This window comes from Acipenser ruthenus, chromosome 1, assembly GCF_902713425.1.
Source record: "Acipenser ruthenus chromosome 1, fAciRut3.2 maternal haplotype, whole genome shotgun sequence".
Classification (NCBI taxonomy): domain Eukaryota; kingdom Metazoa; phylum Chordata; class Actinopteri; order Acipenseriformes; family Acipenseridae; genus Acipenser; species Acipenser ruthenus.
In genome coordinates this window covers 19,394,207-19,421,379 of record NC_081189.1, presented here as the reverse complement: position 1 = coordinate 19,421,379, position 27,173 = coordinate 19,394,207, and the positions used below count along the sequence as shown (strand labels likewise).

Below are 27,173 nucleotides of genomic sequence, written 5' to 3'. Positions count from 1 at the left end.
CCGTAGCAACATGGCGTCTTTCTTGTGAGCACGTTGGAAATGCAGATGAAAACTTTAAAAAAACAAAAACATTTTTAACACCAGACAGCACTTTCACCGTAATAATGTCGGGAAGAAATAACAACAAACTACCTACCAATCTGCCACAATTGCAGAATTTAATCAAAAGAGACCCACAGTCCTACACGGAAGAGGTAAATTGTGTTTTTATCAACCTTTCATTTAGATTGCAGTGACAAAATTATGGTGCGCGACGTGTCATCAAGAACATTCAATTTGAGAATGTTTTGAAAATATTATTTATTGTCATTTTTTAAATATACTTTTGTTTTGTATTCTTACATAATGTTTACAAACCAACTAATAATGTTCTTTTTCAGATAATACATTTTAGTGTTTGAAATAAAAGATACCGTTTTTAAATGTGAGTGATGGAACGTCATTTTAAGTTTTTACTCAGTACATTTTACATCTAGTCACAAAAGTTATATCACCTGAACCAATCAGGTTGTTAAGACTTAAAAAAAAAAAAAGAAAAAACAACCTTTAAACAGCAATTAACCACAGACGTCTGTTGAATGCTTCTGTGTTATGTTGGTTGGATGGAAACGTCTTGACCATAAACTGTACCAGTGCACAGAACGTAAGTTGTACAGTAATGTGTCTTGTCCTCGGGACATTACATTACAGTATCCCTTTACCAGTGAGTTGATACACATTGTGTCATTTGTTTATTGTACACGAGGTAACGTCACGTTTTCTTGCTATGCCAATCATGTATCAACCGCGGTATTATTCTTTTTTGTTTTATTGTCCAGTTTCTGCAGCAGTATAGGCACTACCAATCCAATGTGCAGATCTTCAAGCTTCAGCCGGACAAGCCAAACAAGGAACTGGCTGAACTAGTCATGTTTTTGGCTCAGGTAATAAATCTGGATTTGTACTCCCAACTGTGTTGTCTTTAAATGAGTTTCTTAATCCTAGACAACATTTGTGGCTTCCCTAATTACATAATAGTAATACGATATTCATTAAAAGGATAATTCCTCACAAAACATTTTGGTAAAGTGGTACTAGGTAAATATAACTCGCATGTTAATAAAGATATCGCCATGTACATTGTTTATACATTGTTTAATGCAGGCTTCAGGCAGGACCGTTATTTATGTTGTCCTGTAAGCTTTAAACATGATAAATTTAGGAACAAAGAGAGTTCAGCCCATCAAGGCCTGTCCCTTCCCATCACATCATTCACCCCTGCTAAGGGGATCAAAATGAATGTTTTTATTGGTTTGGATGTTACCACTTCACTTGGGAGGCTGTTCCAGGCATGAAAGAAAGTGTACAGTGTTCTAAACTTACTGAGCTACCAGTTATGCCCTCTCGTCCTACTCTCTGTGCTAAAGCTGAAGTCGTGACTTGGCTTAACCCTTTTGAAGGTAAGTGAAAGTGATGTCTGAGTCCGATTTGTTTTCCAGGTTGGACACTGCTATCGAGAGCAGCTCACCAACTTTCCCCAGGAGCTGAAGGAGCTGCTTTTCTGCCACCACACAGTCTTAGCGCATGACCTGCGAATGGTAAAGTCGTGTCTATTAATATCAACATTGGCAGATCTAAATACCACTGTCCTTCTAAATCCCCAAATCGGATCCTGTTGGCATTTTGTTATATATGCTTTTATAGACAGAAATGTGAATGATCACAATGCAGATATGTAGATCCACCACTATTTAGAACAGTTTTATAGGCCCCAGTGAATTCAACAATCTGGAGATCAAAATTAGGGATTGAATCAATAACACAGTTTGCCTGGTAAAAGCAGAAATGTATTGGTTGGGAACTCAGACATAAATACTGCAGCATACAATGTGCGTTCAAGTCCATCGTGGTTTTAGGGTTGAGAGTCTTGTGGTAGGCGGTGCAAAAGACTGTCGGGTTACGCTGAGGAAGAATATTATTATTGGCAATTAGCAAAAGCGCCACTGACATATTTAGATTGGTTCCATATAATGTGCTTTTTATGCAGCCAAAGTGCTTTTCTTCTTTTACTTCAGACCATTTCTGATTGATTTTGCCCCCCTAGACTTTCTGTAAAGCCCTGATTTTGTTGAGAAACAAAGACCTCCTAAACCCCACAAGCTTGCTGGAACTCTTCTTTGAGCTTCTACGATGTCACGACAAGCTTCTTAGAAAGGTAAACCCCCTTACTACTAAATTTGGCGAATCAAACCTGGGTCTCTTTTAAATTGTAAAATGAACGTTTTCCATTTTTTTCCTTGCAGACCTTGTATATCCATATTGTGACTGACATCAAGAATATCAATGCAAAACATAAGAACAACAAAGTTAACACAGTAAGTGCTTTTTCCTGCAAATAAGCTACTGAATAATCAAAGGACTCGTGGAACCTGAAAATGGTGATGTCTCATATCAACACCCCTAGTTTGGACAGTACATGCACATTTATCTGGCTGTTGGTTCCAATTATGTTTTTATCTTTCTAGACTTTACAGAACTTTATGTACACAATGCTAAGAGACAGCAATGCAGTTGCCGCAAAGATATCGCTTGATGTAATGATGGAGCTTTACAAGAGAAACATCTGGTAAGTCAACATCTTCACTGGATTTCGCAGTAATATTCCTTCCCTCGATAAGATGTTGCTCCGAAGTTTAACGTCAGGTGCGATAGGATTGAAGTGTGAATTAGTTAAAACACGTGTTTGTGTGTTTTATAAAGAATGTTCACTATGAAGTAGCTGAAACTAGTTCTAGGCACACAACTCTAGAACTGAGGCACCCATTCTGTAATGGAAAACAAAAGGTTATCACATTTGTATTTTATGCCCCAGAATGATTTTTTTTTTTTTTCTTTTGCATAATTTTTTTTATTAAGTTTTACCCAGCATGGATTTGAAGTAAACCATGGTATCCGAACTATAAAAAGATGATCAACAAAGTAAATGTATTGTCTTGTTGTTCAGGTAGATAGATAGGTAGGATGTCAGTAAAACTAGAGCAAAGCTTTATGTATGTGTAATGAGACTGTAGACATGTTAATGTTGTTCTTTAACCGACCTATGTTCTTCTTTTTCAGGAATGATGCCAAAACTGTCAATGTCATAACAACAGCAAGCTTCTCAAAAGTGACAAAGGTGGGATGTACCACTCAGCCCTTGAAATATGTGAAGTTCAAACTCTTTTAAAATTAATCATATGCTCTCCACGATTAGGGAAGGCCAGGGTAGTGTTTTGGTGGCAGGTCACTGGTTGTGCCAGAAGAGACAACACTTCCACAACTGTAAGAGTATACATTATACAACAAATGTAGAAACATTACAGATTTTAAAGCCCTACAGCTCTCGTGTGATCTAATTTACTTTAATGTAACAATCACAGATTCTAAATATACATCCAGCGGTGCCGGAAAAAAAGCACCAGCATAATTTTTAATCCCTGCATTTCGCATTCCTTTCGTGATTAGGAGCAGTGTGTAGGAACTGGTTGTATATTCATACACTAAGTTAATAAGGTTTTTAAAGGAAAATACAATTGAGGGCATCTCAATGAAAGTACTGTACGTGGTGGAATTTCCCAGGATTTCTCAGGAAATTGGACGTGCCAGAAGTCTTTTCACAGTACAAGTGCTATCTGTAGCTCTAAGTGATCTTTTCGTCACAGTTTATTTCCTCTACTCCCATCATACATCTGCACACAATCAGTATGTGTATCTTTATTCCCAGCGCCCATTTCAACAGTCTGCAGTTTGCTAACCATTATTAATTTGACCTACAACTCAATGTTCTGGATAAAATACAAAATATTTATTTATGTATTTTATTTTTCTCTTAGATTCTTGTGGGTGCTTTAAAATTTTTCTTGGGTAAAGATGAAGATGAGAAGAAAGACAGCGATTCAGAATCCGAGGTAGAGCCTGGAATGTGTGTGTGTGTGTTTGTGGGCAGGAGCTGATTGAAAAAGTGGCCGCCGGGGAATGAAGTGAGACCCTTGTGACCTGCTTCTGCATTCTTTCTGTTTAATCTGATTTTCTCTGGTCTCTTCATAGGAAGAAGGGCCGTCGGCACGAGACCTGATCGTAAGATACTCAACGGGGAAGAAAACAACAAAAAACAAGAAAAAGATGGAGAAGGCCATGAAAGTTCTCAAAGTACATTTTTATTTATTTATTTATTTATTTATTTATTTATTTTAGATGTTCTCCTAGCAGTTGTACAAGTTCTTATGAGAGCATTCTTACTTGGTGCTCTTCCACTGTAACTGTAACTAAATATGCAAATATTGAATACAATGTGGAAATGTACAGTATGTGAAAAGTACATACCCATTGTAGGACCTTTTTTTTATAACTACGAAATAGCAATATAAAGTTGTTTTAATGGAACAGGATTAAGCTGACTCAAACTGGGTGTCGCAAAACAACCACATCACAAGCAAGAGACTCAGTTCTTTGAAAGTCCATCTAATTAAGAATACCATGTTTTTTAATTGTTAATAATCAACTTGTAGATTTATTATTCTAGTATATTTAAGGGGTTCTATTAGGGACTCGCAGTGGATCCAAGTTGCTTCAAAGGTGGTCTTGGTTTGAAAAGGTTTGAGAACCGCTGTTCTAGCTCAGGGGTAGGCAACCCTGGTCCTGGAGTGCCACAATCCTGCAGGTTTTGTAGGCATCTCTTAATCATCAATCGCTAAATACCTGGAACACATGGTAATTCTGACCAATTAAGGCAATCATTGAATCAATTAGGGCTTGGGCAAAACAAACAAGAAGTGTCGGTGGCACTCCAGGACCAGGGTTGCCTACCCCTGTTCTAGACAGTCATGCCATTACAGGTCACATTGCTATTTCTTATCACTGCTCTCAGTATCTAGTTTGAAATTGGTTATTTCTGTGGATTTTCACAATTTCAGTCCGACAGAAGAGCAGATTGTCGTGTGTCAGAATGCTCCACCTGCATGGCAAATCAGTCACTTGTCATGCTGCTTGTATAGTATAGTTTAATTAGAATACATATTAAAAAGCTCTCAGCTACCCATGTATGTTGGATTAGCATTCTGTCACAGCAGCTTGATAATTGTCATTTATTATGCTTTCTTTCAACTTCAGAAACAGAAAAAGAAAAAGAGGGTAGAAGTATTTAATTTTTCCGCCATCCATCTGATCCACGATCCTCAAGGTAGGATACCATTCTAAAGGCTCACTGACTTGATTATTGGATTTCAATGTTTCTCAATCTCACAGGTTTTAAGCACCCAATGTAGCTCTCAGAATCCTGTCTTAAATCCCTACGTGAGGTTCATCAGAATGTACCTCCAGTGCAGGGTTTCCCAATCCTGGTCCAGGGGACCCACTGTGTCTTCTGGTTTTCAACCCAACTGAGTTCTCAATTACTCAATTGAACCCTTAATTGAACTATTGTGCTTAATTAGACCTTTTAAATTGTTCTTAGCTCCTAAAAAGTTGCCGATTTACAAGTTACTTTATCAGGATTGGGAAACCCTGTAAGAAATACCATGTTTGTTCGATGTGGTATTTGTTTCTGATGTATTTGAATCCGCTACAGCAGTGGTTCCCAAACCACAGTGTTTGCTGGTTTTCATTCCAACTGAGCTCTCAATTACTTAACTAGCTGCAGGGTGTTCAGGTTTTTATTCCAAATTATCTCTAAATTACTTAATTGAACAAATACTACTTAAATTGAAAAAAAATACTGCTTAATTAGTCAAAATGTAATTGTTCCAAGTCTTTAGAAATTGGTGATTAAGGGTTACCTATAAAACCAACTGGATTGTAGCTCTCCAGGACCAGGGTTGGCCACCCCTGAACTAGACCCTTAATTGAACTGATAATGTGCTTAATTAGACCTTTTTAATTGTTTTCAGCTCTTGAACAATTGCAGAGTTCAAGTTGAAATATATAACTGTTTAAGAGCTGAAACCAATTAAAAAGGTCGAATTAAGCAAATGATCAGTTCAATGAAGGGTCTAGTTAAGTAATTGAGAGCTTGGTTGGAATGAAAACCAGCAGACACAGGGGGTCCCCAGGACCGGGGTTGGGAACCACTGGAATAATGAACGCACTTTGGTGTACTTTGAGGTTAGACATGAATCTGAGAACTCTCTCGAGGCCACAGGGGTGCCTTTTAAAGTTTAAAAAGTGAAGTGAATGTAGATGAGAAAAATACATTAGTCAAGGTAACTGATATTTCATACCCAAACCATGTGGCTCTTTCAACGTTTGTCATTAGCCTTTGGTACAAAAACAAACTCTACTTTAACCCAATGGTCTTCATTGCTCAAACTTAATATTTTGACTATTCAGCCTTGAAAATATTGCCTGTTATTCTTTCCAGATTTTGCTGAAAAACTTTTAAAGCAACTGGAAAATTCCAAAGAACGATTTGAGGTGAAGATAATGATGATGGAGCTCATTTCAAGATTAGTTGGAATCCATGAGGTAACAGTTGTTCTTGTTTTCCTGTAGTCTGGTTTATCAAAATATTGCCCGGAATAGTCATAGCTTTTGTATCAATGTGTGGAGTTTAGTAATAAATCTAACATAGTACAGTATTATACAATTGTTGTAATGTGGGTTTTAGCACACAGTATGGTAATAATTGGTACTTTGAGGGGGATTCATCTATTCAAATTGTCTTCTTTATCTAGATATCAAATCAACAGTTACACACTGTTTTAGTATTTCTGAAATTATTTTATTAAATATTGTCCCTTGGTGTTTATTATTCACCACAGGGGTACGTACGCCCAACAACAGGCATATAGTGGAAGTGTAAGAGTGTATGTTACACTTATGTTTTTACATGTAAGGTAGTGATGCAACTTGGTAAGGACATTCTTCAACACAAGTAGTCTTACATTTTTGTTCACCTTTGTGAAGTACTATTTTGCAGAAAACCCCTAATTAAATAGTTTGTGTCAGTAGAGTTACTCTGCACCAGCAGTCTGCTGCACAGTTAAGAGGTAAGAAGAATGAATTGAACAGTAATTGTTTGCCAATATTAAGCACTTCTTTTTTTTTTTTTACAGCTTTTCCTATTCAACTTCTATCCCTTTATACAGCGTTTCCTTCAGCCACACCAGAGAGGTACAGTATTTGTTTACAACATTGATTTAGATATATAGATAGTTAGATATAGTTTTTTGAACATGCTAACAAAAATATCTGATTTTAAAAACTTTTTTTTCAATCCATGTCTTTTAGAAGTTACAAAAATTCTTCTCTGTGCTGCTCAAGCCTCACATCATCTTGTGCCCCCAGAGGTAAATACTATTTTATTTAAAAGCAAGACAACTTCAGTCACTTTAGTGCAATAGACTTTCACTAATCCAATGTTGTTGGGACCAGACCCTTTTGAGATCAGTGATTTGTGCAGAATATTAATCCTAATTGTATTAGTCTTTTAGTGTTTTTTATACTTTTATTATTGGTATTGAAGCTGTTATTTTCAGCTGTTTTTAGCATGCATTCTCCATGATTTGGACTAGCGAGAGTACAGCTGTGGCCAGGTTTGCATCACCTGGAAACTACACAATGATATCTCAAAAGTCTACCGGAAGCCGTAATAGTACCGGTAGTACAGTATTTCATGTTAGATTTCAAAATGTCACATTTATTAATATGTCAGTTTTTTGTTAAGTATGTGGAAAACTACAAAGTGGTATGCAATTCAATATGTTAACGTAACAGGGGCTCCCGAGTGGCACATCCAGCAAAAGCGCTCCATGTGGCGTGCAGGATGTGCTCTATAGTCTGGACGTCGCGAGTTTGAGTCCAGGCTATTCCACAGCCGATCGTGGACGGGAGCTCCCAGGGGGCGGCGCACAATTGGCCGAGCGTCACCCGGGGGGAGGGAAGGGTTAGGTCGGCCAGGGTGTCCTCGGATCACCGCGCACCAGCGACCCTTGAAGTCTGGCCAGGCACCTGCGGGCTTGCCTGTAAGCTGCCCGAGAGATGCATTGTCCTCCGACGCTGTAGCTCTTGGGTGGCTGCATGGTGAGTCCGCAGTGTGAAAAAAAGCGGTCGGTTGACGGCACACTCTTCAGAGGACAGTGTGCGTTCGTCTTCGCCCTACCAAGTCATCGCAGGGGTGGTAGCGGTGAGCTGAGCTTAAAAAAAATAATTGGCCATTCTAAATTGGGAGAAAATAATAAAAATAATTGAACTAAATTTATATAAAAAAATGTTAACATAACATTATTTAGCAGGTTTCATTCTAATTTTATAGGGTGATGAAAAACTTTTGGCCATAGCAGAAACTGTACTCTGCTTTGTTAGTTTTGCACCCAGCACTGTCTCATTAGTGCCCTTTAATGTATAAGCATTCTTTTGAAATGAACACACAGACTGTTCTTTCAGATTATCCAGCCAGTGATGATGACCATAGCAAACAATTTTGTCACAGACCGAAACTCTGGAGAAGTTATGACAGTGGGGTATGTATTTATTGATTCTTTTTTTCATGTGAACTACCCATTTAATAAGGACTCAGATTTTGTGTGTGTCTCTTTTTTGTGTTTTTGTTGTGCAATCTTAAAATACAAAAAATAAATACAATTTATCTTCCACAGTTGTAAACAGTAAGTCACTAAAAGCCAGGGCAACAAGTATTCCCACAAACAGTATGTACTGTAAGTGTTCAAAGGGATTTTCTACATGTTGGCCCAAATGAATCTTCTCAAGGTTAAGGAGTCGTATTTCACCCTAGTAGTGCACCTGTATCAAGTTCAGTGTTTGGCTTGATGTGAATGGGTTAACATTCTTCAAGTTGAGTTTCTTCATTCCCAAGCTGTTTCTAATTGTAGGATCAATGCCATCAAGGAGTTGACTGGCAGGTGTCCCCTCGCCATGACAGAGGACCTTCTCCAGGACCTGGCGCAGTATAAAGGACATAAAGATAAAAGTGAGACAGTCTGTTCATTGTTTCTTTTTGATCAGTAAAATGAGTGCGGCTGTCTGGCCTTTATTGGCCTCAAACTCCACAGTAGTATTTGTCTATCCATTTCACTTATCACTTCTGGTTAACTCAGGCCATTGTCTTTGAATGGATTCACATCAGCACTGGTGAGCTGAACATGCCAAATCAGGTCTGAAAATTAAAATTATTATATTATTGGTAAATAATGATTTTAAAACGTTTTCCTCATTCTGCCGCCAACCATGGGCATTAATTCCTAATTAGTTATTGAATAACAGTTGTTTTTTTGTTTTTTGTTTTTAATATGATTTTGTATACAGTTAGTTTAGACAAAACCTTTATTTCCTTTGTTATAGATGTAATGATGTCTGCAAGAGCTCTGATACAGCTTTTCAGAACTTTGAATCCCAAGATGTTACACAAAAGGGACAGGGTAAGAAAATGAGTCACAGAAACTTTCTATCAGTAACACAAAACTATAAACTTGGTGTAGATTAAATTTTTTTTTTTGTTGAGCATGTGTTGTGTTTTTCAACACACATTTTCAAACGCAATATACTGTAATCAATATACTGTATATTAATTGCAGTTGACAGAGGATTGATAATACAAATATCCCAATACAATCCACTCCAATCCAGTAAATCTCTATTCTGTTGCATTTAATCTCTGGTTTCAGGGTAAGCCCACTGAAGCTTCAATAGAAGCCAAGATTCTTGGCTATGGAGAGTTGGAATCTAAAGACTACATTCCTGGGGCAGAAGTACTGGAGGTCGAACAAGAGGAGGGCGCTGATGAAGGTACCTGTTATATTCTCTGTCCCCTCAAAGTTTTCAACATTGTTTTAATACCTTTCTTCTCTGCAACAGTAGAACCAGAAAATAAATTAAAACAAAAAAAAACTTGCTATGAATTTTAAAATCTACAGTATGCATACCTGAATCTATCAGAAGAATGTGGCTGAAATATTGCACAAATATTATCCCCCCCCCCCCCCCTCTTTTAGAATTAAAAACCTAATTTATATTATTGTTGAATCCGTTCTAACAGTAACATGTATGCAGTGTAGTCTTTTACATGCAAGGATGTGGCTTGTCTCACTCATGTGTTCCTTACCACACACATTCAGACGGATGGGAGAGTGCCAGTATGAGCGAGGAAGAGGAAGAGGACGATGGAGAATGGATCCATGTGCAGCATTCCTCGGATGAAATGCAGCAGGAAGTGGTTGGTGTCCTCAATTTCTTTTTTTAAGTATCTTGTCAGATGGGTTATGTTAGGGTTTGAGGTGATGTATGCAGTGCACTTGTATCACTTTTTCGCACATATATTTGATCACTTTTAGAAGCATAGTGCCTACTCGGTGGAGCTGTGGCACTGTGCTCCTGTTGATTTCTTTTAACTGTTTTCTGCTTAACAGGAAACTTGCTTTACTTTGCATGCATATGTCATTCTAGTTAGCATGTACATTTTCAAGCCTTGAAACCTAGTGGTTTCATCAGGATTTCATTTGTATATCATGAGATAGAGGGCACTGTCCACTTTTGATATACAAGAGAACTCACAGTCTCCCTCTCATTAACAGCAGAGCACAGCAGCCTGTAGCCAAATGACTGATTTGGCTGAAGTCAGACTCATTTCAGAAAAGCAGATTTAATAATTTTATTAAAATGCAGAAGGACCTTAAAGTAAAGATCAAAGCATGAGAATGGCTATAAATAGAGGATGCAGGTGTACTTGGAGGTAGACGTCTCCCTTTCTGGTTTAAAAATCTTTGATTGTATCCACTCGGAAACACTTGCCTCCTGGTACACTCAATGCACCCTGTCGCTTAACTAAATTGCAAAACCAATTTGTGTAATTTGTGTTTGCATGATGTTTTAAATTCAGTGTTTATTATTAAAGTGATCTAAAATAAGAGCAATCTGATTACATTCTGACATTGGTTCCCACTAGTTAGACTTCAGTCTGTTGGGCTGAGTTTAAGGAAGTTCATACTGAATTAAACTGGGGGTCCAGTTATTAGTGACCTGATCTAATCCTGTGTTTCAGGCTGAAAAATTAAAGAGCATTCCTGAAGAGGAGAAAAAAGCTAAAGCAGCCGCTGTCACTGTGAGCAGGCTTCTAACACAAGAGGATTTCAAGAAAATCCGCCTCGCTCAAATGGCCAAAGAGGTGAATGCCGCCCCTGGAAAAGGTCAGAAGAGAAAGAATGTGGATAGTGACGACGAAAGCAGGTATATAGTGTTGAATTTGGACAAAGGTTAAGTCACTGAAGAAATGTATAAAATCACACATCATGGGATAAAACTGTTGCAAATGTTTGTAGTTTTTTCCTGTCTGTGGTCTAATCAGTGCTTTTATTGTGCTGAAGATCTTTAGATTCTTCACTTACTATGTTATGTTAATTTAGGGTATGCATTATCCATAGACAGGGCTTTTGATATACAGAACAAAGCATATCTTGCTCTCGCCCCACTCCCACGTAAGGTCATTTGTTTTGTTACTCTTCGTGAGATATGTGAGCAAGAAAGAATAATTAAATGTCAGGGTGTGTGTAGGAATGTGATTGCAGGAGAGCAAGTGGATTCATTGGAATATTTCCTGTTTGGAAACCATGTATGGAGTCCTGTGCAAGGGCTTCTGGGAAATATTTTTCTTGCTCTGCTGCAGTTCATAAAGCGACCTAACTGTCAGTTCTTTTAATGCATTAGTCCAGAGACAAAATTGCTGAATTTACTTGTGTTTCATACACATACAAGTAAAAAAGAAAAAAAATATTATAATGAACTGTAAATATAGTATTTACCTTTTTGTTTTATTTTTTTCAGAGGGGAACTGCTTACTTTGAGAGATATCGAGTATCTGCATAAGAAACCCAAATCTGACAAGGAAACAAGACTGGCAACAGCAATGGTGAGAAATTTACCCTGTAGATTTGAACATCAATTTAGAGTTCAGTGCTTCCTGCTCACTAATGTGTATTTTTCCTTTATTAAGTAGAAATAGTTTCTGTGATAGGCAGTTAAATAAGTTGACTTTAATCATGAAAAAAAATGAATTATAGACAACAAATAAAATTTATTCGACCTAAAACTGTGGAGATGAATTTCATTGTACAGGAGAACCCAGAACTTAAAATCTCAAACCTTCCAGAATTCTGGGGACTGCTCTGTCCTTTTTCATCATTTTGGCAGTTTCTCAATAACATACTCTAGGATACCTGAGTAGAAGAATTACTTATTTGACTTGGATAAACCTTCAACTACATCTGGTATTGGAAGCATATCCTGTGGGTTATAATGCCTCCTATGTTTTTAATCAGGCTGGAAGAACCGACAGGAGCGAATTTGGGAAGAAAAGGGGTAAACTGAATCCCTACGCCAGCACCACTAACAAGGACAAGAAGAAGCATAAGAGTTTCATGATGATGAGATACAGCCAGAACGTGCGGACTAAAAACAAGCGCTCATTTAGAGATAAGCAGGTAAACCTGAATTCAAGCGTCATTTAGTATGTACATTACATACAAAGGCAAATATGTGGACTGTCTGTGTTAAGATAACAGTTGGCAAATCTGAACTCTTGCAAGGAGGTAAATTAAGTAACATAAACTCTTTATAGATATTGTAATCCCATAGTAACAGCATTTTTAGTCTTAGATGGTGGTTGTTATTTAAACAGAATTCTTAACTACAATAACGCTCAATCATAGATTATAAGGTCAATGCTATTAGAAATTAGGTCAAGTAGACAAATGTTTTGCCTAGTGCCTTTATCAGTTTAAAATAAAATAAATAAATAGGTAGGGTTTTTATGCCCTCTGCTCCCACTGTGGTGTTCCCTGGTATTTGTTTTCAGTGGTGGTTTGTGCTACACATTTGACTAGCCCGAATAGTTTCTAGCGTCTGTAATAGAATAGTTTTCTTACTGTTGTCTTTTTTGCTTTTGTTGTATATTTTCTAACTGTATCCTTGCTTGTTTGTTTTCAGGTTGCTCTACGTGATGCTCTCTTGAAAAAGAAAAGAATGCATATGAAATAACAGCCATTCTACCCAGAACAGCAACAATTAAAACATTCTGTGCACTGCTGAGAGGACAATGAAATAGAAGCCGAGTAGCTTACATTATTCTATTTAAGGAACTTTCTACTTTCACCCTGATACCAGCGTATACCTATCTGTGATTGTTATACACAGTTTTGAATGTGTGAGTTAGACTGACTGTACCAGTATGTTGTATCATAAAGGTGTTCCAAAAACTGTTCTATTAAACAAAAACAAATCTAGATTTAAACTTCAGTTAATGTTTGTCTTGCTTACAATTTTGTATATGCTGTATAATACATATTACCGCACGTACAGTATATTGAATACATTGTTGTGCTCAGTAAGGATGATTTATTTTGGTTAGCAAGAAGTTTAAGCTGAATCGTGACAATCTCCCATTGTTAGTTCACCTCATTGCATGCAAAGCAGATTTTATATATTTATATATATATTGAACAAGCAGTGCACCTTGCGGAGTATCACTGCTTCCATTTACACCATGTATATGCACCAGCCAGCATTTTATTCTGTATTGGAGGTGGTCTGTGAATTTTTTCTTTATAATTGTACCGTAAAGTTCTACTAACTTTTTATTTGGGTGTGGGGGGCACAGGATTCAGTACTAATTACACTGGTGCCGTGCTGTGCCCTGTAGGTAAAAGGTAAGATATTGTTGTAAAACAAATGTCTATTAAGTTGATCTGAACTGTGGCGCACCGCTTTTAAATTGTAAAAGAAGCACATTTTGTAAAAGCAAACTACTATAACTGTGTCTCAAGAATGTTTGTCTTTTAAAGGTAATTTTAAATGCCAGGTTTGGACTTATTTGTAATGTTTAAAAAGTGGTGGTATTTATATCTGCCACTGTTTAGATCAGGTGTATTGACCCTGTAATGTTTAAAGCACTGAAGAGTTTTCTTCCACAAGATAGTCACAATAGAAACTTATCCTTAGAAAGCTGTTTTGCATATGCTGTAGGATCTGCCTATTTATATAACAGTTTGGGTAGCATTAAACACTTAACTAGTTATAGGAGGTCATAGGTCATTGCGGAGACTAAAGATGCTATCCAACTTCTATTCCATAAATAGTTCCCGTTACATTTTTACCTGTTTATTTATTTTTTTATTCAATATTGTGTACAAATATGTCAAATTGCTCTGCTTATATACATAACATTGAGCATTAAACACGTGTAGGACAACACAGTTATTTATCCTGTACTTATATAAGAATTTGTAAAGTTGCATGATGTCAATTGAACAACGTCAGCCCCTAGGACCTAAGCTCCCGCATTATGGCAAGCCAAATGATCATTTAGAGATATCTAAAATTAATTTATACATATCTCTAAATCATTTCAGATAACTAAATATTTTAAGATATCTTAAAATGATTTTGAGATGTCTTTTAAATGAACGGGAAGTTATTTCGAGATATCTCATACAGTTTAGCGTACCATGCTAGCAAAACATTATTTAAAGATACCTGTAAATCAATTTGAGATATATTTATTTCATTTTTAGATATTTCAAAAGGGGCTATTTCCAGATATCTCGCATTCATTTAAAGATACCTGGATTTTCAGATATCTATAAATAATTCATGATATCTTAAAATGCAATTCTGGCTGGCCATATACCACCTATATGTCATTATGCTCAAGTGAGTGACGTAAGCAACAGCGTAAATCCCCTAATAGGTTTTATGGAGTGGAGTGCATGCTAAAATATATAGTATGCTAATGCTATTGTCTTGATCTATTCGCTGTGTCAAGCACCTAATATTTTTTTTCCCCCTTTCCATTTTAACATGGAGTAAAAGAAAACAAAAAGCAAGGCGCATTAACTACTTCCGCCCTCACAGGGGCGGTCACTACCGTTTCTGCTCACTCACTTCTATTTACTGTATTTAGAAAAGGCCATACCATGTCAGCTTGCTTGTCAAACCTGTGTAATTGCTACAGTAGAATGTTGCTACTGTGGTCGGCGGTCCTGCTCGGCTTTAGCTGGGTCAGCGATGCAGACTTTTCTCCTCCACAGTTTAATATTAGCTTGGATCAGCCGCCAGAAGAGCGGTGGTTACCACTGACGAAACATTTTGATGGAGCTTTTATGAGGAAAGCTGCAGCTCAAGTAATAGAGTAAGTAGCTACACGACAAGAAAAAATCTATATGTGTTTTATGATAAATGTCTCGCTAAAAGCTCCGATATTGTCACGTAAAGTGCATTGTCATTGTACTACAGCTTGAATAAATAAAAATACGGTTGGTATAACTGCTGTACATTTACCGACAATGTAAAGTATATACGGTTCAGAGCATACTAGGAACTCATATCTATTGGGAAGTCTTGCACACTTGTAGAGCGTTACAACAAAGATATATATATATATATATATATATATATATATATATATATATATATATATATATATATATATATATATATATATGGTTACATCCAGCAGTCCAATTGCTATCCACAACGAACAATTATCTGTTTTATTATAATACATTTTTTTACGTTGACATATAAGCCATGACTTGGTTTCTGAGTGGAGAGCCAAAGTATACAGTACAACATTAATTAAGAAATGGTGCTGCCTAAAAGCAGAACTAAAATCTCAGACAAACATGTCAATATATGTTTTAATAAACAGCATTACCTAAAGGGGTTATTAGAACCAAGCCTTTTAAAAAAAAAAAAAATCCAATTTGCACAACATTCTAATACATTTTCTGTAGAGCGTTTTGTTTTCCAAACTTTATTTTCATTTTGAAAACCCTATGTATCCTTCCACCTGGGGAGTCCTAATAAATACTGTACAGGAAGCGAATTGATAGTTTGGTGTCAGAAAAGTTTAGCAAAACCAAAGAGAATGTTGGGTGGTCAACATCAGCATCATCCAGGAGGCAGCGTTTGAAAACACAGTATTCAGCTGAATTCAACTTTGTACTGAATTTGATTTATATAAAAAAAACTTCTTCCTAGTAACCTGTCGTGTTGTTGGCAGTTCTCTTCCGCATTCCTGTCATGCAAAATGCTCTTATAATATCATGTCCTGTATCGCTGGCATAAATTTTCAACCAGCCATCTGCATAACTTCCTTACAAGGGACTGTTTTTAAGGACTTTTGGTCTGGGGATTTAACATAGGAAATATAAAGGCTAAATAACAGGGATTGTTCGCAGTGATTACTGTAGAGGTGTACCTTCTGTACAGCCACGGTGTAGTGTGTTTGTTTTGTATTAGTTCCACAGTTCCAAAGTGGGTTCATCGTGCCGTGGAGCCGATAGCAGCTGCCCTAGAGGAGTTCTTCCCACAGCCCTATGCAGGGGAGATCCGTGGAGTGGCCACAGGCTTCGGACTGAGCATTGGGGACGTTGTTCTCTTGAATTTTGCCTACGAGACAACTGCGTATGTATACAGACTAAGGAAGGAGCTTGTATTCTGTCACTGTTTTGACATCAGAATACATGGTGTAGTGTGCACAGAGGGCACAGCTGAGGTACTTAACAGCTAGTAAAGGGACTTCATTTTAATTAGTTTAAAACATAAGAACGTTTTCATTAAGACATAGGAACAAGAAAGTCTTGCTCAATTCTACTTCTTGTGGTTAATAAATGACTGTGAATGAGTTACCAGAAGTGTTGTGTAAAAGGGGAACTTCACTTTTAGAGAAGTTCTTTTTTTTACATGACATCTATACATTTACTTAATTATGAAATTAAGGCTATGAACCCTAATAAATAAATAAATAAATAATCATTGGATTTTGCTAAAGAGAGTTTATTGTTGCTTTGAAACACAAACTTTAACATCATCATAATAAATCAGTAGGCCTGTATTTAAAAAAACAAACAAACAAACAAACAAAACTGTGTTAGTTGTTTTTTTTAAATTATTTCTTATATAAGAAATAGTGCAGCACCAACCGATTACTTGATAAAATCAGATCAAGCTCTTCATAGGGTCATTAGTGTTGATTGTGCTAACTTACCATTCCAAGAGAGACAACTGAAGAACCAGCTGCTTGGATTTGTGTGGACTGCTGTTCCCCACAGAGTTTAAGAAAAGCAGCAATCATCACAAAGCCAAGCAGCTGTTTCTTCACTTGAAATGCTAAATTAGCCCAATTGACACTCATCTGATTGTCTAACCCTGTTCTAAATTGTTTAATTGAACCAATTAAACCTGCCTCCAGAAAGTGAAGTGGTTGATTTACTCATTAACCATGACTGGACGCTCCTGGATTAAAGCAGGGCTTCATTGTGTTCAGAACCAGTAAACTGTGTCTTTACTGTCATTTATTGCTTTTCAATGCAATGCTCTCCTTCCCTTTTTTATTGCTTTTAAGGCTGCATATCAGAATGCCCCAGTAATGGAGTTTCATTATTGAAATCTATGAAACAGGACTGCCGGGTTGCAACATCTCTCCTGTGTTCTCTCCCCACAGGTTCTGCACCAGTATTGTTACTCAGGATACTAAAGGAAACATTTACCATGGCAGGAACCTGGATTACGAACATGATGATATTCTGAGAAATATTACAGTTGATGTCCAGTTTATACGAAATGGACAGGTACCTTTCAGCCCAATGACATGCTCCTACAGCCATGCCAAACCCGAATCGTTACATCTCAGAAGTGTTTTTTAGTATCAGTTAGAAGAAGTGCAAACAAGGTGGTCACATTTAACGTTTAACTGCTGCTGTGGAAAGTACTGTGGAGGTGTGGTATTTCAAGACAAATGGTTCAGCAGTTAATTCAACTGCACTTGTTACAGGCTATTACCCATAGTGGTATTGCTAGAGTCTTATTGCTCACCATGTGTTGCCTCTACCTGTAAGACATACAAAGCAGTAGTATCCAGTGGCCAACAGAAAAACTCACACCAAGCCAATGCAACCTTGTCCTGGGCAACCTCCCCAGATGCCAGTTTGAGAACCACTGGGATAGAGAGGTAGGAAATAGTCATCTTGACTAAGTGGCAAAAGGACCAGATGTTGTAACATTTTCAGTTAATATAGGTATAATCTAGATATTTTAACTGGCTAGTCTGTTATTCATCTCTGTTTATCATAGCCAATATATTTAACAGGTGGCTTACAAAGGAACGACATTCGTTGGCTTAGTAGGCCTGTGGACTGGACAGAGTTCCAACAAGTTCACAATTTCTGGAGATGAACGTGGTAGGTATCTCAGCTAATCTTTACAATGATTCTTATCATTTCCATCATTGTATTTTTTCTTTTTATACTTTTAACCATTTTGTATTTATTTATTTGTTGTTACAAGAGATACAGTCAGTACATACCATTAATCATCAATCACATCAGCAACTGAAAATCATACAAATAGTTACTATAAGTCCGTGATTGCAAAGTTGATAAGAGAGGTACAGGCATTTGTGACACCTGTGATTGGACATCCTGCCCTCTACTTAGAATAATAATATTATTATTATTTGTTTATTTAGCAGACGCCTTTATCCAAGGTGACTTGCAGAGACTAGGGTGTGTGAACTAGGCATCAGCTGCAGAGTCACTTATAATTATGTCTGACCCGAAAGATGGCGCACAAGGAGGTTAAATGACTTGCTCAGGTTTACCTAATGAGTCAGTGGCTGAGGTGGGATTTGAACCGGGGACCTCCTAGTTACAAGCCCTTTTCTTTAACAACTGGACCACACAGTGTATGTGTAAGAGAAAGTGATACTTAGATCATTGTATTAAATCTTGCTTTTAAAAAATCATGCTTTTGTCTTGTTCTACCGTTCCTGGTGCTAGTATCTGTAGTAGACTTATTTGTATCTAGTTTCCTATTTCTGTGACATTTTCACACTGGATTCTTTTTGTTCCAAAGCAGCAGGTGAAAGATACATTAACTTAATAGCCAACAGTCTTGGTTTGCCAAATGAAAAACATGCAGCTTTGGTTATACAGAGTGATACATAAACAACACACCACATGAAAAAAAAACATTATTAAAAGACATATTTTTGGAACATTTTCCAGAATACCGAGTGTTTGCACGTTCTGTCCCAAATGAGTTCATTATCTTGTTCCATGATTCACTCTGCTTTTCAATGTGGCCCCATAGAAAGAAATCCAATGGTGTTATGTCCGGAACTTGCTGTCTAATAATGTCGTGTAATATTTTGTTTCCTATAGTGAGTAGTTTACAAACAACCCTGTATATTTGTATTGACACAAATTACTTGAAATTGACACCTGGGTTTACTTAGAACTGAACCTTTCTGTTTTGTTTGCAGCCCAAGGCTATTGGTGGGAGAATGCGTTTGCTGCATTTGTGCAGAAAAATACACCTGTCAGCTGGCTTATGAGGAATGTAAGTCGGCGTGCATTTCCTGTTTCCACTTTTTCATTATTTCTTCACAGCTTCCCCTGTTTCCTTTCAAGTGTGTACATTATAAGATGTGAAATGGATCTGGCAGTGAGAGGGTGAATGCAGATTCTCAGTAGCTGATCGTCACACGCTGTACTTTTGTTTTTACTGGGGTTGTTCTCTACAGTAAATTGAAGGTCCTTTGTTCTCTTTTGAACTTGGTGGAAAGTGCCTTGAATGTTAATCTTGGAAAAAAAAAAACACTTAAATACAGAAGGTCTTGTCACTGATCTTGATGCATGTTTTTTCTTTAGACTCTTGAGGAAGCTGTAGACTTTGAGGACGCAGTAATGAAACTGGCCAAGATCCCCATCATTGCAGATGTCTATTACATCGTCGCAGGTGCCAGACCCAACCAAGGAGTGGTGGTGACCAGAAACAGGGAAGGACCTGCTGATATCTGGCCTCTTGATCCTGTGAATGGACGGTAAGTCCTGTAACAGATTCTTGTTAAACCGATATTAAGAGGTGAGTAGGCTGTGGTTAGTGTCAGTATGGGTTTTCATGGCCGTTGCTTATTAAGGGCTGTTTTGAAAGCTACAGCCAAGTATGTTGTATAATAAAGGGACTCATGTTAAACCTGATAACTGTGTACGAAGAAGTTAAAGTACAGCACATCTGTTCATTTCATTTTCTTTCTGTCTTGATACAGCTGGTACCAAGTGGAGACAAACTACGACCACTGGACCACCCCTCCTCCGTTTGATGACCGAAGGTATTTATTCTCCTGACAGTTACTATATAATGTAAATACATTTGGGGCTGTAAAACCAGGTATGTGCTACTATGGGGAGAATATATATACATACATATACCGTCACAGACAAAAGTCTAACACATTTAAATAAAAATAAGTGAATGTAGTTGCCATGGCATCAAAAGTACCTCCACTGTTTGTTTTCAAACACACTTTCCATTGACAAAGGTATGATAAATGTACTGAAACGTTGGGAAGTTTGCTCTTGTGTGTGTATATATATATATATAAAGAAGTGTTAAGTGTAAATTGGAAACTAATGGTGACCATATGGTACAGTTCAAGGGTTAATGTTCATAGCCAGCAGCTGTTTGTTCTGTTTGTTAAGCACCCCTAACATCCCCGCTACCTTTGTGTTACTAGTCAGATCTTGTTGCTTAAAAATATACTGTATCTATAAGTGTGGTTGGTCTGGCTCGTGCAGTGAGTTATTGCACTTGGCCTGAGTTCCAAAACTGCAATAATGGGGAAGCTCACAGAGAACTTTAACCCATTGTTGCCAATCCAAAAGCTTTCTTGAGTGCCACATGTGATCACAAAATTTGAATAGAAAATAACACTGATGATATAAACACAACTTTCTTTGTCATTGTGTTTTTCATAGGACTCCTGCCATCAAGGCACTCAATGCTACTGGGCAAGAGAATATCAATTTGGATACTCTTTTTAAAGTAATTACTTTTTTTTTTATTTGTATGTATGTTTTTTTTTTGACAGATAACAATTCTAAAAATCATTTTATCTTCTTTCTTGAGCCCTGATTAGCTGTGTGGTTGAAGGCTATACATGTATCTTGGGGCCTTTTTGTTGTTTAAACTGTGTTAGGAATAGAGGTTACTGCCTGAATCTTGCGTTGAATCAGTTTTATGCCATGAATGATGAGGAATGTTAGAATAACTTCCAGAGGCTCGCAGATGATTACACTTCATCGAGTGTGGTAGAACATTTGCTTTGGCATACTGCTGTTATTTTCTTGGGCACATGTGGTCATGTTTTGGTCTTGTTAAAATTATTTTAGTAGAACTATGTGACATTTGTATTGATCTTAAAAAATAATGACATGTGTGCGTGTTTTACAGGTATTGTCTGTGAAGCCAACCCTTAACAGGTGCGTATAAAGCTTTTGAAAGCAATACAGAATAATGTAGTTTTTCTTAAATAAACTCTATGTACAGTTAGATACCAGAGCATACATCACTGTAATTTAGCTAAGATTCACCTCATGACAGATAAGAGAGCTTGCACAGGGACGTATCTGTAAGTAATGATTTTATATAAAAGAGAGTGCTGTGCTTTATCACTTTAGTCTGTATCATCTGTGCTGTGATACTGTTTTTTCTACCCAAACAAGAAGCTAGTTTTAATTCTATAGATTCTCGTTATATTAATGTATAATAAAACCTTGTTTTTTCTTTATTCTTGCATTTAGTATCACCATTTATACAACTGTCATGAGTGCAGCTTTCCCAGAAATGTACCGGACAGAAGTTAGAAAGAAAACATAGTGCTTTTTAGTTTTTGCTGTTTTAAAAAAAGAACAAAAAGGTACGTATTTAAAAAATAAATCTGTGAGTAACAAATCCTACTCAAAGGTTACAAGTTCAGCCCCAGTATATCAAATCTTCTCTCTGAATTCCCTGCTTCACCTTGCAGTCACACCACAGACTCAATCATACATGGAATTATTCATCTACTAAGTCACATGCAAAGATTCAAACTCATTTGCAGAACAAAACACTATAAAAAAAAAAAACCTTTAAAATGCCAAGTCATGCATTTACATCTTTACCTACCTTCTCCTGTGTTTACAGAGAGATAATGTAATCTCAATAAAGCTCATTTATAGAGCGAATTTTTGGTGACATGCTGTATAAGCCCAGTATCTGCTTTTCACAAATCAGAGCAATTTGAAATCTGGAGGTCCGTCTGATTTGCTCAGTATTTGATACTGTTGTTGTGCAGCAGTTCTGTGGGTGAAGTCGTTTGTGTTTATTAACTGAAGGAGGCCCGTGCGTTTTATTATTATCTTACAGTTGTTGCACAAGTAAAACTGTAAATGTTTACAATTAAAGGAATAAACTTAAAATATCCAAAAATGTGGACACTAGACACTGTCTAATTTAAGGTACATACTTTCATTTTTATTAACTCTGTATATTAAATGAGCTATTTGATTTTCTGGTCTTTTTATAGGTCATTGAGCAGACCTGATGAATGAAGACTAATCATTGGTTAGAAATATAGGAAATCATCTATTTTTATTATGCTAAAACAATTATTATTATTATTTTTTTTTTTGTATTAAACCATTGCACATTTAAATAGTTATTGTGCATCTGGCTTTTTTTAAGGCCACTTTTTTCTTATGCCCCTTTTCGTACTCTGTATAAAGACTGTTTTTTCAGTGCTTACAGTTTTCCATACAGTATTGCATTAACTTACTGGGTTATTGTCATGACCAGGTTTTCTAATGTTTCACTGCTTGGGCTGGACCACATCTAACAACTGGGTTTCTATACACCCCGCATATCAAGCTGAAATGTTTCTCTTGTGTTGCCAGCTGTGTCAAGATCTCCATGTCCCAAAAGTAATAAGACTTATTCTGTTATTATAACAAGAATAACATTGATTACTTCAGTTTTGCTTTCTTCTTTTTGTTTTACTTTTAAAACAATAAAAAATATACTTTTTTTTACCAAATATGAATGTAGTTTATATTATTGTACGGTGGTATATGCAACATATAGAGGAAACACCATGAACTTTAATAAAGTACTGTAGTTATTCCACGAATGAGGATATGCAGGATAACCCACAAGCCCCTCAAGGGGTCCAGTATACGGCTATCCTCAATGCTTGTTATATAGCAGGGTATACACAACAAGCATACCCGATATAGAATACTGTATAAGGGGCCGTGCGGGCCAAGCTGAGATCCAGTCTAGCTCAGAAGGGCTCACAGTCTGACCTTGAGTGGGATGAAAATCAGCGAGGATCTTACAGCAACCTACCATATATATAATTAAACAGTATGGCTCAAGGGCTGCAGCGTCTTCTGGCTTTCATTCCACCCGAGTTCTGAATTACTATGAATTGGTCTAATTATTTGATTATTGGACAAATTTAACACTTCTCTCCAGGCCTCAACATGTTTTATAGGTAGGGTACCTGGACTCAAGTGCATTTTCTAAATCATCAACTGTAAAGGACCTTTGAAAAAAATATGTCCAATTGAACAATTAGTGAAGTTAACTGAGAGCTTGTAAGTTGGAATGAAAACCAGAAGACCCTGAGGGCCTTGAGGACTAGTTTGACACTAATATTATTGTGACATTCTGATACAAATTATCTTATGCAAGAAACCTAATACAAATACATTTCAAATGGCTGTATATATCAGTCTACTATATATAATACGGTTATATCATGTTCAGTACACAGTGTGCCCTCAGTAGATTGATGGTGCTGATAGAATGCTAGCGATGCAGGAGTTTATCTTTATTATTTCTAACAATATTATTCCACCAGATGTCAGTAGAAGTCTTGGAATGTCAAAGAACTTTGATGTAAATTCCAACTCAATATTGAAACTGCCAGCATCCCTCTGAAAGTTAAAGCGCACATGTATGTTAATTTCAGAATTGTGATATCTGTACCACATCATCTTTGCATGCCTTACTGTCAGGTAGTCTGTTACTGTTTCACTTCCTGGGTCATTTCGCCTCAGCAGTGTCTCCTGGGCTGCAAAGAATGTCAGTCTTTAGGGGAGGTCACTACATAAGATTATGCAAGGGGAAAAAGGTAGGACTACTGCTTCCTTTGGTACACAATTTTCATTTGACCTAGACATTTTTAGATACAGAGTAAGTAGCGATGGTATCAAATCCATCCTTATACAGTAACCTCCTGGAGAAATGCATGATACAAGTTAAAGAGTAAGTAGCGGGGTTCCTAAAAATATAGCATTACACGTCCCCACGTGTTGCTACAACTGTTTAAATAACATACCTGTCATTTCTTTTTTCATTGTTAACATCCTGACAACTTTTTACACTTATAAGTTTAAAGTCTGTTTCACTATAATAATAATAATAATAATAATAATAATAATAATAATAATAATAATAATAATATGGCTGATGTCGTATGGAGCACAAAAGGAACTGGAACTGACGTTGAAAAGACCTTTGAAACAGACTTATAAGTGCAAAAAGTTGTCAGGATGTTAACTCTCTGATCACTATTTCATCTCTTTTTCTCTGTCTCTCCCCCCTCTCCCTGCTCCTCCTACCCCCACTGTCACCTCTCGCCGTAACCTCCGATCTCTCTCCCCCTCTGTCCTTGCCTCCACTGCTCTCTCTCACCTCCCTCCTATCGACTCCTTTTCACAACTCTCCGTAGACTCTGCTACCTCCACCCTCTTCTCCTCACTCACCTCCTCCCTTGACTCCCTCTGTCCCCTCACCTCCCGACCTGCTCGCCCCGCCCCTCCCCATCCCTAGCTCTCCTCGGCGCTCCGCTCGGCAAAAATCGCACTGCGATCTGCTGAAAAGAAATGGAAGAGAACCAAACTCCCTGCTGCCCTAGACCTTTACCGCACTCTCCTCTCCTCCTTCTCCTCTACTCTCTCCTCTGCTAAATGTGCTTATTTCCAATCTGTAATCCAAACCTCCACTAACAACCCATGTAAACTATTCTCTACCTTCTCCTCCCTCCTAAACCCTCCCCCTCCTCCTCCCTCCTCTATCTCCCCTGATGACTTCGCCTCCTTCTTCTCTTCTAAAATCTCAGATATCCGCAAACTCTTTAACACCTCTCCCTCCCCCGCACCCCCTCCTGCTCCAACCCCTACACCCACTACATCCCCTACTAACTCGCCCTCCTTCTCCACCTTCTTGCCCCTCTCAGACTCTGACCTCTCCTCCCTGCTCCAGGGTCACAAACCCACCACGTGTGCATTGGACCCCCTCCCCACTCACCTCTTTCAAGCTGCTGCTCCTGCTCTACTCCCCTTCATCTCCTCCCTCCTCAAAACCTCTCTACTTTCTGGTATCATTCCCTCTGCCTTCAAAAAAGCCTCCATCACTCCCCTCCTCAAAAAACCTACCCTCGACCCCACCTCCCTCCAGAGCTACCGTCCTGTCTCCCTCCTACCCTTCCTCTCCAAAACCCTTGAGCGGACTGTACACCACCAGCTCTCTGCTTTCCTGTCCAACCACTCTCTGCTTGACCCTCTCCAATCTGGCTTCCGCTCTGCTCACTCCACTGAAACCGCCCTCCTGTCTGTCACCAACTCACTAAAGTGTGCCCGAGCTGCCTCTCTCTCCTCTGTCCTAATTCTCCTCGACCTCTCTGCTGCCTTTGACACTGTTGATCACTCTATTCTACTATCATCTCCTGGGGATCTCTGGCACTGCCCTGGCCTGGTTCTCCTCCTACCTCTCCAACAGCACTTACCAGGTAACCTGGCATGGAGCAACCTCCACACCTCACCCTCTCTTAACTGGAGTCCCCCAAGGGTCAGTCTTGGGTCCTCTCCTATTCTCTCTCTACACCCGCTCCCTGGGCCCCCTCATCGCATCCTATGGTTTCTCATACCATTTCTACTGATGATGCTCAGATTTTCCTCTCCTTCCCCACCTCTGACTCCACCATCTCCTCCCGTATCTCTACCTGTCTGTCTGCTATTTCCTCCTGGATGCACTCGCATCACCTCAAACTCAACCTATCTAAATCGGACCTCCTTTTCTTTCCCTCCTCCTCCCCCTCCTCTGATCTCTCGATCTCTGTTTCTCTGGAATCAACCACACTCTCTCCCTCTTCCTCCGCTAAGAACCTCGGAGTCACCCTGGACCCCTGCCTCTCTTATTCCCAGCACATCTCCACTCTGGCACGCACTTGCCGATTCTTCCTGAGCAACATCCGAAGAATCCGACCCTTCCTCACCAACTACGCTACCCAGCTCCTGCTCCAGGCCCTGGTACTCTCCCGCCTAGACTACTGCAACTCCCTCCTGGCTGGCCTCCCTGCGTCCGCCACCCGTCCGCTCCAGCTCATCCAGAACTCTGCTGCCCGTCTGGTGTTCTCTCTGCCTCGCTTCGCCCACGCTACTCCACTACTCCGCTCACTCCACTGGCTCCCGATGACCGCTCGCATCCAGTTCAAGACTCTTGTACTAGCCTACAGATGCCTTGACCAGACTGCACCCAGCTACCACCAGACCCTCATCTCTCCCTACACCCCCACTCGACCTCTCCGCTCCGCCTGCACTAGAAGACTGGCTCTACCTCCGCTACGCTTCCCTGCCTCCAGAGCCCGCTCCTTCTCCACCCTTGCTCCGCAGTGGTGGAATGACCTTCCTACAGATGTAAAGACTGCCCAGTCCCTGACCACATTCCGGTGCCTCCTTAAGACTCACCTCTTCAAACAGCACCTGTAGAACGCCTCTGTTTGTATCCTGGGACACTATCACCCTTCATTAAAATGTGCTTTATTTTGCTCTTATCTGCCCCCTATTTTACTGCATTTAATCCTGTACTTCAGAATACTGTAATCTGCTAAGTGTTTAACCTGTAGTATTTTGTATTTAATCATATCCTAATGTAACTATCACTATTATCTGCTGTATTATTGAATTGTTGTTTGTCACACTTGTACTTTGCTTGAACAAAAGTTATTGTATTTCTTGCTCTTATTGTATTGCTTGTATTGTAACACTTAATGTATTTGCTTACGATTGTAAATCGCCCTGGATAAGGGCGTCTGCTAAGAAATAAATAATAATAATAAAAGAAAAATGACAGGTACATTATTTAAACAGTTGTAGCAACACGTGGGGACGTGTAACGCTATATTTTTCGGAACCCCGGTACTTAGTCTTTAAATATCCTCAACATTTTACATGTACAAAAACAGCCACGTTAGAAAAAAGGGGTCCGTGATAAAACGATGTGAATAATAACCCCTTGATTATCTGTAAACCCACACTTGACAGCTCCTG

At 38.4% G+C, this 27,173-nt stretch overlaps 2 protein-coding genes across 2 annotated transcripts; both read left to right on the top strand.

Moving 5' to 3' along the window:
• The first annotated feature begins 61 nt into the window (after positions 1-61).
• Positions 62-13,262, top strand: LOC117400840 (protein SDA1 homolog). Its single transcript, XM_034924480.2, has 22 exons — positions 62-194; positions 819-923; positions 1,479-1,577; positions 2,084-2,194; positions 2,283-2,354; positions 2,505-2,605; positions 3,097-3,154; positions 3,852-3,926; positions 4,066-4,167; positions 5,128-5,197; positions 6,374-6,477; positions 7,068-7,125; positions 7,243-7,301; positions 8,398-8,474; positions 8,844-8,941; positions 9,313-9,389; positions 9,636-9,756; positions 10,086-10,183; positions 11,009-11,193; positions 11,788-11,872; positions 12,282-12,443; positions 12,949-13,262. The coding sequence occupies exons 1-22, from the start codon at positions 105-107 to the stop codon at positions 12,997-12,999; spliced, it is 2,058 nt and encodes a 685-aa protein (XP_034780371.1). The 5' UTR covers positions 62-104; the 3' UTR covers positions 13,000-13,262.
• A 1,530-nt stretch (positions 13,263-14,792) lies between these two features.
• LOC117408605 (N-acylethanolamine-hydrolyzing acid amidase-like) lies at positions 14,793-22,873 on the top strand. The gene is made up of 11 exons (XM_034013736.3): positions 14,793-15,148; positions 16,261-16,425; positions 17,465-17,591; positions 18,110-18,200; positions 19,283-19,359; positions 19,671-19,843; positions 20,069-20,131; positions 20,778-20,844; positions 21,253-21,281; positions 21,603-21,718; positions 22,367-22,873. The coding sequence occupies exons 1-10, from the start codon at positions 14,934-14,936 to the stop codon at positions 21,676-21,678; spliced, it is 1,083 nt and encodes a 360-aa protein (XP_033869627.3). The 5' UTR covers positions 14,793-14,933; the 3' UTR covers positions 21,679-21,718; positions 22,367-22,873.
• The last annotated feature ends 4,300 nt before the right edge of the window (positions 22,874-27,173 follow it).